At 41.4% G+C, this 15837-nt stretch overlaps 1 protein-coding gene across 1 annotated transcript in view; it reads left to right on the plus strand.

Annotated features, from left to right (window-relative positions):
• Nucleotides 1-15837, plus strand: part of SLC17A6 (solute carrier family 17 member 6) — a 31356-nt gene that overhangs the window by 2713 nt on the left and 12806 nt on the right. Inside the window, exons 2-6 of the mRNA XM_084894734.1 lie at nt 296-551; nt 2464-2582; nt 11681-11795; nt 13230-13317; nt 14090-14176. Of these exons, the coding sequence (XP_084750860.1) occupies nt 296-551; nt 2464-2582; nt 11681-11795; nt 13230-13317; nt 14090-14176 (665 nt within the window). The remainder of the gene's footprint in view (nt 1-295; nt 552-2463; nt 2583-11680; nt 11796-13229; nt 13318-14089; nt 14177-15837) is intronic.

Raw genomic sequence — 15837 nt, forward strand, 5'->3', positions numbered from 1 at the left:
AGGCCCAAACAAGCGGCCTGTGCACGTGAATCAAGGTGTTGCCAAGTGGCTCCTGGGGGGAAGGGAGCCTGGAGCCCTAGGCCAGCGGTGCTAACCTAGAAGAGATGCTGCCGGGGGAGGGGACTGGCAGAGGCTGGAGAGTCCGGAGCATCCTCATCCTGGAGCGATGGGGGGTGGGTCAGCGCCGCTCCACTCAGCCCTGCCAGGCCCTGGGATTTGGGGACAGGAAGGAGGGCGTCTGGGGTGCCTAACCTGAGGCGTCCTCGCCTCCCCGGTCCCCTGCTCTGCCGCACAGGGTGCTGGAGAAGAAGCAGGATACCAGCGGGGAGACCATCGAGCTGACGGAGGATGGGAAGCCCCTGGAGGTGCCCGAGAAGAAGGCGCCGCTGTGCGACTGCACGTGCTTCGGCCTGCCGCGCCGCTACATCATCGCCATCATGAGCGGCCTGGGCTTCTGCATCTCCTTCGGCATCCGCTGCAACCTGGGCGTGGCCATCGTGGACATGGTCAACAACAGCACCATCCACCGAGGGGGCAAGGTCATCAAGGAGGTGGGCGACAGCTGGCCAGTGGCTGCGCTAAGCCACGTCCCCTGTGAGAGCCCGGTTACCCCACCCAACACACACACTGAGTGAGGAAGGCCTGGGTGCCCCCCTGGGGCCCTTCGGACACTGCCTTCCCAAGGTGGAAAGCTCTGACATCATCCTCACCTGCCTTTTTTGCTCCTGAAGCAAGTGGCTTCTGCCCTCTTGGCCTTCCTCTTCTCACCTGCAACACGGAAAGCCGCGTGTAGCTCTCCAGGCTTTCTAAAACATTATTTTAATTAATTCATTTATTTTAGCTCACTGGGTTTTTTGAGAAGAGTAACCTCACACAGGAAGTCGCGGCTTTATCATGCCTGCAGACTCTAAATCGAGGTGTTTTTCTTTTACTCCAAGGAATGAAGCAGCACGTTAGCTATCATTTCCCGCCGAATTCCTCCAAACATTTTTAATAATGGAAATGAAACAAAACCGAAAAATAAATCAACTCAAACTGGCTGTGGGGGTGGGGGTGGGGGGAGTAGGGAAGTGTACCCCAGGGTATCTTGGGGTCTCTGGAGCCCGGTCCTCTGCTCTTACAGTGTGTGTTGAGTGACCTCTAGGAAGAGAAGGGTATATGCTATGTCAAGGTCACGGAAGCCGATGGGTCTGCATTTCCAGTTTCAGAATTTGAGGGACCATTGGCCAGGCCAGGGTTGGGAGGATTAGTTTAGCACTCGCTTTGGGGGGGAAGCTGCAAACGCTGACCGGCCCGGGGGATTCCGGGAGAGCCTGCCAAGTGCGCTTGGTTTCAGCATTTTATTCCGAGGGAGAAAGGGGGCCCCAGTTGCTCAGGCTGAAGACATGCGCTCTCCCTCCCCTTTTCCACTGCAGGCATTTCGCCCCAGTTTGCTTTGAAGTTCACTCGCCACTCAGACTGGTGAAGGCAGTTAGGCCCTGACCTTCAGTGCACCCTTCTGGGCTCTCGTGACCAGCCCTGAGCAGCACCTCCCTCTCCGCTGACTCCCCAAATCCCCAGGGCCACTCTTAGTCCTGCCTGCCCTGGCCGATCCCCATTGTTTTGCTTGGGACCATCCTCCTCCTGACTCCTCCAACCGGCCTCCGCACCTCGCACCTCGCACGCACCCCAAGTTCCCCAATTCCCTTCCCCACAATTTCCTGGATTGGATCCCTTTCTCCAAGCCACCCCACTCCCGTCTGCACTGGCTGGCGGCGGGGCGGGTAATAAATGCGCCCAGGCAGGGTCTCTATCCCCAGCGGCCTAACGGAACCTCTTCCTGGGAAGTCCGAATTTCCCAATCTGGAGCCCTAAGTTTCCCTCACTCGCTCGGGAGATTGCGCCCACCTAACGCGGTTCCCAGAGCAAAGTTAGGGGGTCTAGCTTTTCCACTGATCACGATACAATTCCAATGAGCACGGGTTTCCAGTTACAAGCGACATTTCCTCTCTACAAGAAGGTTTTGGTTCTGTTTTGTTAAGAAACGAAATTAAGTCCCCCACCGGCCCCGAATGCAGAGAGTGCCCGGGGAATGGGGGCTCGTTGGCTGGAGAAACCACTGAAAGTGAACCTCGGCCCCAGGCGTTGACTCTACCCTCACCCTCCACCCCAGTTTTGTAAATTAATTAAATATATATATATATATATATATATATATATATATATATATATATATATATTGATTTTTTTACAGAGAGGAAGAGAGAGGGATAGAAAGCTAGAAACATCGATGAGAGAGAATTATTGATCAGCTGCCTCCTACAAACCCCCTACTGGGGATGTGCCCACAACCAAGGTACATGCCCTTGACCGGAATGGAACCTGGGACCTTTTAGTCCGCAGGCCAACGCTCTATACACTGAGCCAAACCGATTTCGGCTGTAAATTAAATTTTATTAATTTATTTCCCCCCTATTCTCATAGAAAGCCAAATTCAACTGGGATCCGGAAACCGTGGGGATGATCCACGGGTCCTTCTTTTGGGGCTACATCATCACACAGATTCCCGGCGGCTACATCGCGTCTCGGCTGGCGGCCAACAGGTAACACGCGCGCCGCGGCCCCGGCTCGGCTCGGGGTCCTGGCGGTGGGACCCAGAGATGGGCAGCGGGGACTGGGGGCAGGGAATACCGACTCCCCCCCCCCCCCCCCCCCCGGGGCTGGAAACTCCTGGGCCAGGTCTCCCAATTCCCTGGCACCCCCTTCTTGGAGCAGGAATTGCTGGGGCCTTTTTCCAGAATAAGGCGCCCTAAAGGATTCCGGGGAGGGCGCACGTCGTCGCTTCCTCTGCGCCCTGTCTGAATCCGCCTTCGCAAAATAGTGGACGTGCCTTAAGGCCTGGAAGGAGCCGCGGCCTGGTGGCGAGCAGACCGAGCTGGGGTGGCGAGGCCAGATGCACACAGAGGTGGGGGCGCCTCGTGCAGAGCTCCCCCCACCCCCCGCTAGTCCCCTGGGTGCCCGGGCTCCTTTCGGCGCTGACCTCCCCGGCAGGGCGGTGGAGAGCCCGACCCGGTGCTCGCCCAGATGGGGCTCTCGGTCAGAAGGATTTGTTTCTATGGAGGCGGGCGGGATTGCAGGCCCAGGGGAGGCGGGCTGGGGGAAGGTTCCACCTGTTAATGAGCTCCGCTGAGCTGGGGCGGGGTGGGGGCGGCGCCACCTGCGGCCTCAGGCAGGGCTGCTGTGGGGCGGTGGCTGCGAGCCCAGGTCTTAGAGTCAGCCCCCAGGACTGCGCCCAGAGCCACCCAGAGAGGCACCCCAAATCCGGGGCCTAGGAACTGGTTGGGTGGGGGTATCAAAGAATACAGCCACTCAAGGGTTGAGAGACGGCTTCATTGACCTCATTGTGTGAGTTATGGCAAATAAAACTAAGTGCTCTTTATATCTGAATTGTTGAACTGAAAAAGAATACTCGTTCTTCCAGGTAATGCTGCACAGAGACCCCAAATAAAGACTTTGGGTCTTTCATCAGACCCTGTACCTTCGACTTCTCCCCTCGTGCCCCCCAAAAGGTGGCAAGTAATCTAGAATTGGCACCTCTCTAATCTGAGCTCCTCTGTTTTTGTAAATTGGTCCCTTGTCATCATCTCTCAGTGAAATATCCCAGGCCACTTTCAGTACTTTTTTTTTTTTTTTTTTTTTTTTTTTTTTTTTTTACCTACAGTACCATTTCCAGAGGTGTCTCCCTTCCCAATATTTCCCAGTCGTTTCCAAGGCCTAGGATCCTTCTTGGAAATTTATTTTAGGCTTAATGATTCTAGAGTGAATATTTTGGGGCAATCCTTCAAAATGTTAAGAGGAGAATGCAATCCATTAAGAAAAGTGCCCTTTGAATATTGTTTTTACTCGACATTATGGATGGTTTGTACTTAGACCCAACAAAAGACATTCTTAAAAAAAAAAAAAAAAAAAAAAAAAAGGAATCAGTTTAAAATGAAAGGCATTAACTGTGTAGAGGACTCAATTTTATAATTGGGATAAATCAGATAAAAATTACATTAGAAAAAGCTAAGGAAATATTCCCTTAAACATTACTGGTAATGAACTTGTTACATTCTTGGCTTTCATGTCCCTAATATGTTGTGTTTTGAATCTTAATTTTTTTTCCTATAAAATATTTTCTAAAACAAACTAAACTTCCCCAGAAAGATACTCCAAATACATACATGAAATATTTTGACTTCAGGGGATAAATATACAAAAAATTCACCAAAACCCAAAAATGACACAGGGAACTCAATGTTATGTGAAATGAAAATAGAAAGGCTGTGCCTGTGTTTTCAGAGTCAAAGCCTCCAGCTTGGCAAATGTTAGCATTTTCCTGTCAAGAAAACAGCACCAGGGATGTCCCAGCTTTCCTGGTTGTAAGACTGGGAGGCCAATAAATAGGTTTTTCTATTAGTTTTTGTCATTATTGCTTTTTTTTGCAAGCTCATTGCTAGCATTTGTTTCATGTTTAGCAAAGAATTGACTAATACTGACTCAGGTTCTAATTTATTTGGTACATTTTCCATAAAGGAAATTTTTTTGAATTTTAAAAATTTTATTTGGATCTGTTACACCTTACCTTTCAATGGATCTTAAAGGGAGAGCAACTTAATATTTTCACATGCAGTGTTTTGTGTTCTACAAGACTGAGAAAACTAAGTTAAAATTCATTGTAAAATATTATGAATTGATGGAAAATCATTGACTAGCTCTTCATTATATCTTAGGATTTTGAGATCTTTGCTACATTTAAAAAATATAACAAAACATTACAAATATAGTTGAAGCCTCCTGTGAAAGCATGTTTTAAAAATATGTAACATTTCATTTTCTGATTATAAAATTATCACATGCTAAACAAAAATATCTAAAAAAAGAATCACCTATTAACCGAGAGTCACCTATTAACATTTTGGTCACTATTTAATTAGTCTTATACCTACTACATGGAATTTAATCTTAGAAGGGTTTTGTTTTAACACAAAATCTGAGATTTTTAGAATTGGGTAGAAAAGTGTATGTTTTCTATTATAATCACCTTCAAACATAGTAAAAACAACACAGCAAGACCAGTTTTCCACCTACAAGTGTGGATGCCCATTCAAATAAGATTCTCCCTATAGATCATTTAATAATAGACTAAAATTCCCCTTGGGTGGGATACTGGGGACAGATGCCTTTCCCTCCAGGAATAAAAGAAGCTTGCTTTGGAAAAATGTTTGCCATTACCGTGATGGGTGGAACTATTATAGAATAGAGGAACGGAGGTGTGTGGAGACAGCACCTCAAGAGAGAAGGGCTCCTGGTTACACTTCCAGGCAGTTCTCAATGAAAAACAAACAGCAATGGTTTGGTGCTTCTATTTTAAGGACGAAACAAAAGGAGCCCCTCATGGACAGAATACAGGTTCTTGGTTCTCCTTTCTAGTCAAATTCTAAGAATTCTTGCTTTCCAGCTCATGGAGAGGAGGAAATGAGAGAGTCCTGGGAAGAGAAAACTCAATTCCCAAGAGAAAACTCAAAAATGCATCATTTTTTTTTTCCCTTTGTCTTTCCTTAAAGGGCTATTGTACATCCTGGTCTGGAGAATTTACTCACCTCCATGGAGGGCCTTAGGGTGGGGAATCAAAGAAAGACTCCTCACAAGATCTGTACTGTTTTCAGATGAGAACATATTTAACATTGTGATTGAAAGGTGTTGGGGGCTATTAACTTTGCCTTTAAACAAGGCAGCATGGAGCTTCCAGTGATCCAGGTATTTACAAATGGGAAATGGCTAAGGACTACTTGTACCTTGCATTGAGAGAGTGAGGAGGAACCTTACTGAGAAAATAATGTGAGAGACAACAGGATTTTGCAGTGGACATAATCATAGAAGGTCAGAATTACCAAAGGAAGTTTGGCCAACATGACATTTCTAGTGGATGATAGTATACACAGATCATACTTGCCTCTTTATTCAAGGTGGCAATATTACTGAAACCCTACTTCAAAATTGCCCCTAATCTGCTCCTGTCCTCATTTCCCAGTCCTGCTTTAGCGTTGTACATAGCACTCACTGCCACCTGCCATTCCAATATTTTACTTATTTTTCTCTTTATCTGCCTTTCTCCAATAAAATGTAAGTAAGCTTCATGACAAAGCAAATGTTTTTGTCCATGTTGTTTTTACTGCTCTATACATAACATCTCAGAGAGTGTCTGGCCCACGATGGATCCTTGTTGATAAATAAAAGGAACATCACAACAAAATGTTTGTGGCTTAAAAAGAAAAAGGATTATGGCATAGTGGTTAGGATATAGATTCTAAAGCTAACTGTATAAGTTCAGATTCCTAAATATGCTATTTAATAACTGAATGGCATTGCTCATTGTTTAACCTCTTTGAGCCTCAGTTTCTGTTTCTATAAAAGGGAACTAACCAAAATATCTACCTGATATGGTTGGTTATACTGACAGCTAAATAAGAGAACATGTGTGAAATTCTTACTGGCACTTAATAATTGTTTGCTGTTGTCATTTATTATTAATAAAATCTTAAATCCAGAAAAGATATTAAAAGAAAAAAAGCTCTTATGAACATTCAGCATTACTTGTGTTTAAATTTGCCTTAAGTGTTAGTAATGCAAAGGATTATTTTTATTGTGATAAAAATGCCTCTTTTCAGGTCAGATTTCTGCCTTTAAAGTTGTTTTCCTTTACACATTATTAATATCATTGTTCACTGGAAATGTCATGTCTCATAAATAGCTGTCCTAAAAAATATCTCCAGCCCAGGGTATTGAGAGTGTTAGTACTTCGGTGCATGCAATGTCTGAATTCTAGCCAGGCATTATAAATGAACTCAGAAATCCACAAGCTGGAAGTTAAACTCTTTGTTGAAAACTACTATTTTTTTTTCTCTTGCCCCGTTCTTTATTTAAAGAAGATTCAGTTCCTAGTGCAAGATTTTGTCTTTCAGGGTATCTCTTGGGCTTTTAACTTGAATTTTGCTAAAAAAAAAAAAAAATCATTCTTTATCTGAGGGTTGCATATGTCTGTCCCATAGAGTGTACTTACTGTACCAGAAAGAACCCATATGAGAGCTGGACAGGACTCATCGAATCCAATCCTCACATTTTACAGACCAGGAAAGGACATAGAGCATCAGGGAGTATGGGATGGGCCCAAGGTCAGGAGAGATTGAGACTAAAACTCAGATGTCCCATAGTATATGACCCACAGCCACATCTTCTTTAAAATTGAGCATCTCTGCCTGATAGTATGGACTCAAAGTTTACTTTCAGCAGCAGGCTGAGCCATCTGTTCTCTGGATCAGTGCCTACAATCTATCATGCCCCAAATCCTGGACAGAAATCCATGAATTAGAGAAAGAAGCTTTTAGTGGGCCCACGAGATCCTTAGATTATTTGTGGCAGGAGAAACATTCTAGTATAGTATTTGTGTGTGTGTGTGTGTGTGTGTGTGTGTGTGTGTGTGTGTACTGGCTCCCAAACTATTTGGCCACAACATGAGTGATTCTGTTCTTCCCTCTACAAAAGGCAATATCCAAACTTGGTAATGACTCAAACAAAGAGTGTGATTATCTGGAGAGGAAAACATAAATTTAGAACTTTTCCTCCCTACTCAGCCCCTGTGGCAATTTGGGCTCCTAGAAGATTGTAGAGGTTCCAGCATGACTGGGAGAGGGGAGTAGTTTAGACCTTTTGTCAAAGAAGGGTTGTTCCTTGGGTTTTCAAATGGCCCAATTTAATTCATACTACTAATATAAAAGAGGGAAGAATTTATACTTAAACTTGCACAGATTCAAATGGATGGGTTTAAAACAGTTTATTCGTGTGCATTTGCATTTGTAAAAAGGAAATTTGATATGTTTTAAGTAAATATTCTCACTAACCTAATTATGAAAAATTCCCCAATAATAGTGATTTTCAGAAAGAGGGAAACAAAGATACTTTAAACACAACACCTTCATATTTTAAGCCCAAAAAGAAATGATTTTGCTGGAGCTATTCTTTTTCCTTCATAAAAATAAAACAATAAAAGTGTGTTTTACTTATTGGAAATCTTAAGTCTTATCAACAAACACACATGCACATACAAATACACCCTATCTGCTTATCTATGTATTTATCTATCTATCATCTATCTATTTCTATTATCTATCATCTTTTTTCCTCTGTACTTTTTACTTATTTTCTGCAACATTGAAGTAAATTGCAAGCTAGGGCTCCTTAACCTTTCCAGTGAGAAACATTTGCAAATTCCTTTTGTGTGAGAAAATAATTCAGATCATAAACATAAAGCCTGCTGCAAGGGACCACTATCCTGCTATGATGGAAAACAGCCTGTAGTCAGTCATTCAGTCTCTTAGGGTCAGAGGTGACTATTTCTATCTCCCTCATCTCGCTGCCTTCCCATTGTGGGCCCTATAGGTTAGGTATCTAGGGCAATGCAGAAGATGCCTTCCTTTTTCCGACAAAAGAAATACCCTTTCCACAAGATGAATAGATGCGTGTGCAGGGAGAGGGAGAGGGGTCCCTTAGGGCTTGCAGGTGGCTTGCTGACATGAGCTTCTCTCAGCTTTTCTGGCCTTTCATTTTCCCCTCTTCTCACCCTTTACTAGCTCTAGCTTCCTCTGTGGCTACATCTTACAATGGCAGCCCCCGGAGGGGAGGGAGAGGAGAGTCAGGTGGGCAGCTGGTGGAATGATTTTCCCTCTACCATATGCCACTGTGGGGGCTGTCCAATTTCTCTGTCATGAGTGATGAAGTCATTTTTACAACTTAATGATGTACCAAGGGAGCCCGAGGGCTGGTGCGCTCGTGTAGTCCTTATTTAATAGAGAAGTGGGGGCATCAGATGTGACAAAGGGCGGTGCCTGAGCACGGATTTGATTAGACTAAATAGATTAAACAGCCTGAATCGCTTTATTCCTGCGGACGCTCCAGGAGAGGATTAGTGCCACACCTGGGGTGCGGAACACTAGTTCCCTGTTAGTAACAAGCCACAGCCCAAATGGAGATTGATGGATTGATCCCAGGAAGATGGATATAATCCATAGAAGTGACAAGTCACCAGTGCTTCTGTCACCTCTTCCGGGCAAATCCTTTCGGGGTAGGCTTGATATGAGAATGGGGTTGTGGCTATGGCTCATCAAAAAAGTATATGACTGTGAATCCCACAGCTAACTCACTTTGGAACACACTGCAGGATTATCATCAGGAGGGCGTGACGCAGGTTTTCAACAGCAGCTTTTCCTTTTCCCAACATTTCTGTATCAGCAATACTACGTGGGTCTCAATTTTGGTAATCTCTTTAGTAACAGAGAGCCTCCTATACTGCACATTCACACACACACACACACACACACACACACACACACACATTGCTCTCCTTTGTCTTTCAATGTGAAGTGATATTGGGGGGAGGGGAGGCTGGTGGAGGGAGAAATCTACATTTTTAATGAGCACTCAGCGAATTCTAATGCAGCAGGCTTATAGATGACAGTTGGAAAGAATTCTTGGAAAGGGCTGAATGGAGAGGATGTATAACTCATATAAACACTTTCAGGAATCTTGTAGCATTATGTGGCTTTGGTTCTCTATCCTTAAAGCCCTGAGCAGTCCATTTCACTGTTATCAATGATAATAAACAAAGTGGGATGGATGTTCAGAGAGACAGCACAAATTTGCCAACATCCAGACAGCTCACTCATGCGACCAGAACTCCTGCACCGTTTGTCCTTTCCAACTTCATTCTTTCTGCTGCACAGGTACCACATCCAAACTCCTAGGAAAGTGGGAAGATGTGTCTGCCTCATTGGCCTTTGGCAACACCAGGTTCAGCCAACGTGCCCCATAGACTCCCTCCTACTTCCTCTCAGCCCTAAAAGAGCCAAGGTGTTATGTGGATGGCATGTAAGAAGATTTAGATTGTAGACTTAAGAGAGGTGAACATCCTTTTAATTCAAAAGGAATCAGTAAGGATTAAAATACTTTTAAAAGCAGTTCTTATAATAATTTTAGATTCTTACTTTACAGGACAAGTTCTGGGATTTTTGCATTTATTCTCTGAAAAATAAATCCATATTTGGCAGAAGTTTAACATCACTGGGTGCATGGCATTTTCGTGGGAAGAGTTATTTCTAGGAATAGAAAGTTTCTATTTGGTGTCAAACTGTTAGGACATAAATTATGTTTTGACACAAACACAAAGATACCTATTCAGTGTCCAGAACAGAGGGAAATGGAGCAGGACTTTTACCTCCTGAGTCACCCTTTACCTCGCTGGAGAGAAACCTCTGAGGACAGGGGCTAGTAGGCTGCATTAAGTACACAAAAGCATTTGTCTCAGTCTATGTCTATGATTCATGGAAAAGGAGCTTATATTCTTCAACCCTTCCTAAAGTCATTATTCAAATCTCAGTAGCAGATGAATAGCAATCAAGACTCTTTACAGAAGATCAAGCCTTCTACAGTTACATTTCAACGTGCCTCTGGAAGAATCTGAGGTTCTCTGAGGCAACCAGTTTTGACTGAGTACTAGTAAAAGGCTCAATGTGTGATTTAAGAAAACTTGCATAGAACACATACTAAGCTCATTAGAGATAATAAGTCACAAACCTTCCATGCAAGAGGATATTTCTAAAAATCAATCAGATGGGGGATGTTTTTCTTGTTTTAGTATGAACATTAAGTGTTTTAAGTGATGAAATTGACTTTTTACTTGTAGATAGATAAAAGGTCAAGCATCATATTTTCAGCACTTTTTTCTTGAATTGTAATGGATATGTATGCATCTAGAGATGCTACTCAAACATCATCTCCCCACCCTCCCACATTCAAAAAAGAAAAACAAAACAAAACTGAGACATAAATATTAAGTAATAGTTATTTCAATTATAAAAATATGTGCTGCTCTAGCCGGTTTGGTTCAGTGGAAAGAGCATTGGCCTTCCGGTCAAGGGCACATACCCAGTTGGCAAGATCAATCCCCAGTAGGAGGTGTGCAGGAGGGAGCTGTCAATGATTCGCTCTCATCATTGATGTTTCTATCTCTCTCTTCCTCTCCCTTCTGCTCTGAAATCAATAAAAATATTTTAAAAAGTAAAAACCAAAACCAAAAACATGCTGTGGGATCTGATCATGTGATCTCTTGGGGTATTTACAATATGATATCATTCATACAATTTTATGAATATAACTGATTTAAGGATGTTAAAAATACTTGTATAATGTGAGGCATTGCTCCATTTAGGCATTTATTATTTTCCAATAGCTCTTCAGTGAGTATCTGCTATATGACTGGCACATAGTATTGGGGATATAACTGTATCTGAAAACACACTCTACCCCTTAAGCAGTTTCCATTGTAGATGGAGATACAGACCAAAAATGTATGCACTGATTCATTAAATATTTGCAATTTGTACGTACATCAGCAAAGACAATAAATACAAGTAAGTATAACCAGTTTTATTAGATATTTCTTATATTTCTAGCATTTCAAGTTAGTCCACAAATCTGTTTGCAGTGGCTCAAGCCAATCGAGTCCAGAATGTATTTTATTCTTTGAGAAAAAAAGCATTCTATTAAAATTGTTTGTGATTAACTTAACCAGAGAAATTTAGATCTATTAACTCCTTTTCTTTTTCAGGGTGTTTGGAGCTGCCATACTTCTCACCTCTACCCTAAATATGCTAATCCCATCAGCCGCCAGAGTGCATTATGGGTGTGTCATCTTTGTTAGGATATTGCAGGGACTTGTTGAGGTATGGAACTGCAGGATGACAGCATGCTAATGTTGCCATGTTATTAAGAACCAGCAATCTTTGTCTTGATCTACAAATAAATATGTCTTAGTTGGTTGTGTCTACATCATGTAGAAAATTGAAAAGTTAGGCAATCAGATATTTTGTCTTTAAATGATGATAAATTACAACTGTGACTGCTTACTGCCCCTTCTCTAGAATTGAGTGGTATTAAAGAAATGTTTAGTGACTATTTCACTTAAAAAAAAAAAAAAAACAGGCATTTTTTAAATGTGTTGGAATAAAAATTCTTGAGTGTATTCTTTGCTGACCATAACACTTAATTTTGGGAATTTTATACCAAATCTGTGTATTGGTTTTGAATCATTATTTGAGTTTTCACTAATGCATTTTATTGAATATATGTTTGGGGCATGTAACTCTAGTGACTGACTCCATCAGCTTACTTCCTTTGAAAAAATTGCATTTAAAAGCTTGAGGTTGGCCTACCTTTTGCCCCTTCTCTTTCTATGGAATAGATGGGAATAGATAAGTCAGGTAAGTATGAAGGCACTGAAAACAATCTCCTCTCTCCAAAAACAAGGAAAGATGAATAGGATCGAAATAATAGAAAAAAGGAGAATTGTAGTCTTTCCAGAACCCTTGTTTGGATACCAAATTTCATGGATGAGCAAGTCCTTTAAAATGGTGTAGTCTTTGGGTATTATATGTGCACTGACCTGCTTTGTATTGTATACCATCTCTAAATTAAATATAGTATCGAATACAATGTAAATACTATGCAAATAGTTGTGACACTCTATTGTTTAGGGAATAATAACAAAAAAAACAAGTGTATACATTTTCGGTACAGACACAACCATGGTAGGCCCTACTACATAATACATGTCAGGAACAAATGTAGTATTTTTCCCCTAAAAATTTCAACCTGAGATTCGTTGCCTCTGCAGATGTAGAATTTGTGACTGCAGAGGGCTGATTATATTTTAAGGGTCTTAAGTTCTAGACACTACTCTCAGGAACTGTGAACTTCAAGGATCTAAGCTTTAACTTCCTTTGTATGGATTCCTTATATTAAGATTATTGAGTGTAATGCCTTACAGAAAGGTCTTCCAAATTTCTCAGGCTGTTCAGAATTACATATGAACTGAATAGTGTAAGATCTCCTCATTTTGCCTTGATCAGAAGAAAATTGAGGTAGAAATCAGACTTGAAGGGTGGGGAGAATTTGAACAGGTCGCTAAAAAGAGGCCATGTCCTACCTGGTCTGGGCTGAAAGTTTTAAAATGGAATTTCAGGGAATCATCAGCAAAGTCTCATGAATAGCAACTTCCCCTTGTGCCCATTCTAAGGAAACTGTACCAGAGAAGGTAATGTGCCTATTTTCCAATGACCATGGATCCTAAATGTGATATATATCTTCCTCCATCACAGGGTGTCACCTACCCAGCATGTCATGGAATATGGAGCAAATGGGCCCCTCCTCTAGAGAGAAGTAGATTGGCAACCACCTCCTTTTGTGGTAAATACTATGCGCCAATGTAGTTATGGTGGGTGAAGGTTTAGGAACTGTTTGAATAAGGTTTTTAAATTAGTAAAGGGTACCTGAAAAACCAATGGGGGAGTGCCTGTGTGTGTACATGAGGAAAGGTTTGGGACTGCCATTTCAATTTCTTGAATTCTTTTTTTTAAAATGTATTTTATTGATTTTTTTACAGAGAGGAAGAGAGGGGGATAGAGAGTTAGATACATCGATGAGAGAGAATCATCGATCAGCTGCCTCTTGCACATCTCCTACTGGGGATGTGCCCACAACCAAGGTACATGCCCTTGACCTTTCAGTTCTCAGGCCGACGCTCTATCTACTGAGCCAAACCTGTTTTAGCTTAATTTCTTTAATTTTTATTGGTCTCTTGTGTTTGTTTTTGTGTTTTGTTGTTTGTGTGTGGTTTTGTTTTGTTTTGGATGGGGGATTGTTGTTGTTCATCCACATCATCTAGGTTTTCAAGTTTGTTTATGAATTATTTTTATGATAGTCTTAAATTTAATTTTTAGTGTAGTCTTACTTTTAAATCTTTGTTGTCTCTTGGTCAAGTTATATCTACTTGTGTAGTCTTGTATTCTTGGCTAAATATGTAGGCATATATGTGTGCTTGGAAGTGTATGAGTGTGAGTGTGTATGTACTCAAGTGTACAAGTGGGTATTTGTGTGAGTGAATCAAGGAACATGAAATAAAGTAAAAAATTTTTATAGATTTCATTTACCTTTTTTTCTATTTTCCCTTCTACTTTAGGTTCCTATGCTGGAGCTGTGATTGCAATGCCGTTAGCTGGCATTCTTGTACAGTATACTGGCTGGTCTTCAGTATTCTACGTCTATGGTATGTTACATTTCTATACACTAGAGTTCAAAGAAATCTGCATAAGCTAGAACAATGAGATAGGACACTAAATGTAACTTCTGTGTTTACTTACTTATTTTTCCCTTATTAAGAATTGTTTCCTTATATTCTGAGGAGATCAAGGAAAATGTTCTTCCTTTATGATTTTTCCTACATTGTTATGTATTGTTTTAAAAAGCAAACACATTGCTGATGGAAACTTTGTGATGTATGATGTATATTGCCCCTTGAGTATGAATAATAAAATTAAGTTATCTCTTGAGTCAAAGCTGAATAAGAGGAAAGAACGAGGAAGCCCCCACTTCTCTTTCTTACTACTGTTTCCCTGATCATTTCTCTGATTGTGCCTCCTCAAGACTGAATAAGGTTAGAGCTAGACGGCCATAGTAATGCTAAAAAAATTCAGTTTTGTGGAGAAATATTAGTAGTCCCTTGCAGCAGTAGCATATTTGAGTCCTAATTTCTTTTGCATTAAAGGAGATTGGGCCCCCAAATGGAAATAAAAAGTATGACAAGAAGCCCTAAATTCAAACTCCCTTTCTGCTTACTTTGTAACGAGAAGCTGAAAACTTATCAATGAAAGTCCCCCTATGATCTCTCTCTGAGAGACACTTTTATAACAACGAGGAAAGGGAAAACATAAGAAAGCTGGATTCCAACTGATATTGTCATTGATTAATACCATCTCTGAGCATGAGCTTGAGAACCTGAAAGATTAATGAAGCCATGTGGTTGAGCAGAATAGTTATCTGGCTGTTTCCAAATTTGTTGTGATCCATTTCCATTTTGAAATGTTGTCATCAGAGCAAACCCTTATGTTTGTAGAGTGTTATTAAATATACTTTACAGGAGGGGCTCTTAGTCTGGCTCAAAAGCCCTGGATGGCTTTTACATTTATGAATGCCCTAAATCAGTGGTCAGCAAACTCATTAGTCAACAGAATCAAATATCAATAGTACAACGATTAAAGTTTCTTTTGAGAGCCAAATTTTTTTAAACTTAAACTTCTTCTAGCACCACTTCTTCAAAATAGACTCACCCAGGCCGTGGTATTTTGTGGAAGAACCACACTCAAGGGTCAAAGAGCTGCATGTGGCTCTCGAGTCTCAGTTTGCCGACCACGGCCCTAAATTATAAGCCATGCATGCATTTGTACATTGTTTTTCCTGGGGAGATCATTTTATCAGATTTTAATCTATATCTTTCATTAGATTTTCAAGACTTCATAATTCAAAGAAGTTTAAAGCATTTATTTCTAGGGTGTAGAGTACAAGTGGGAGAGCCATCCATTAAATCCTCTGATATGTACCTAGTCCATTACTTGATTGAAAACATGGTGTGGCTTAAAGTAAGGAGACTAATTTCCACAAAGTGTGTATTCGAATCAGCCACATCATTTCAAGTTATAACTTATTTTATGTTTATCCTTGAATGGTTCAAAGTTTAAATATTAGGTAATCTGAAAATATCCTATCATAATACCTGCTCAGTTGCTGTGTATACCAAAATTTGGTTCTTTGAGTCACACATTTAATATTGATAATTTAAAACTCAGTAAGATAAGAATTGTGTAGCGACTAAGTTTAAAAAAGATAATGCATACAGGGTGGGACAAAAGTAGATTTACAGTTGTTCTTATG

This window comes from Pipistrellus hanaki (genome assembly GCF_964339955.1).
Source record: "Pipistrellus hanaki genome assembly, chromosome: 9".
Classification (NCBI taxonomy): Eukaryota; Metazoa; Chordata; class Mammalia; order Chiroptera; family Vespertilionidae; genus Pipistrellus; species Pipistrellus hanaki.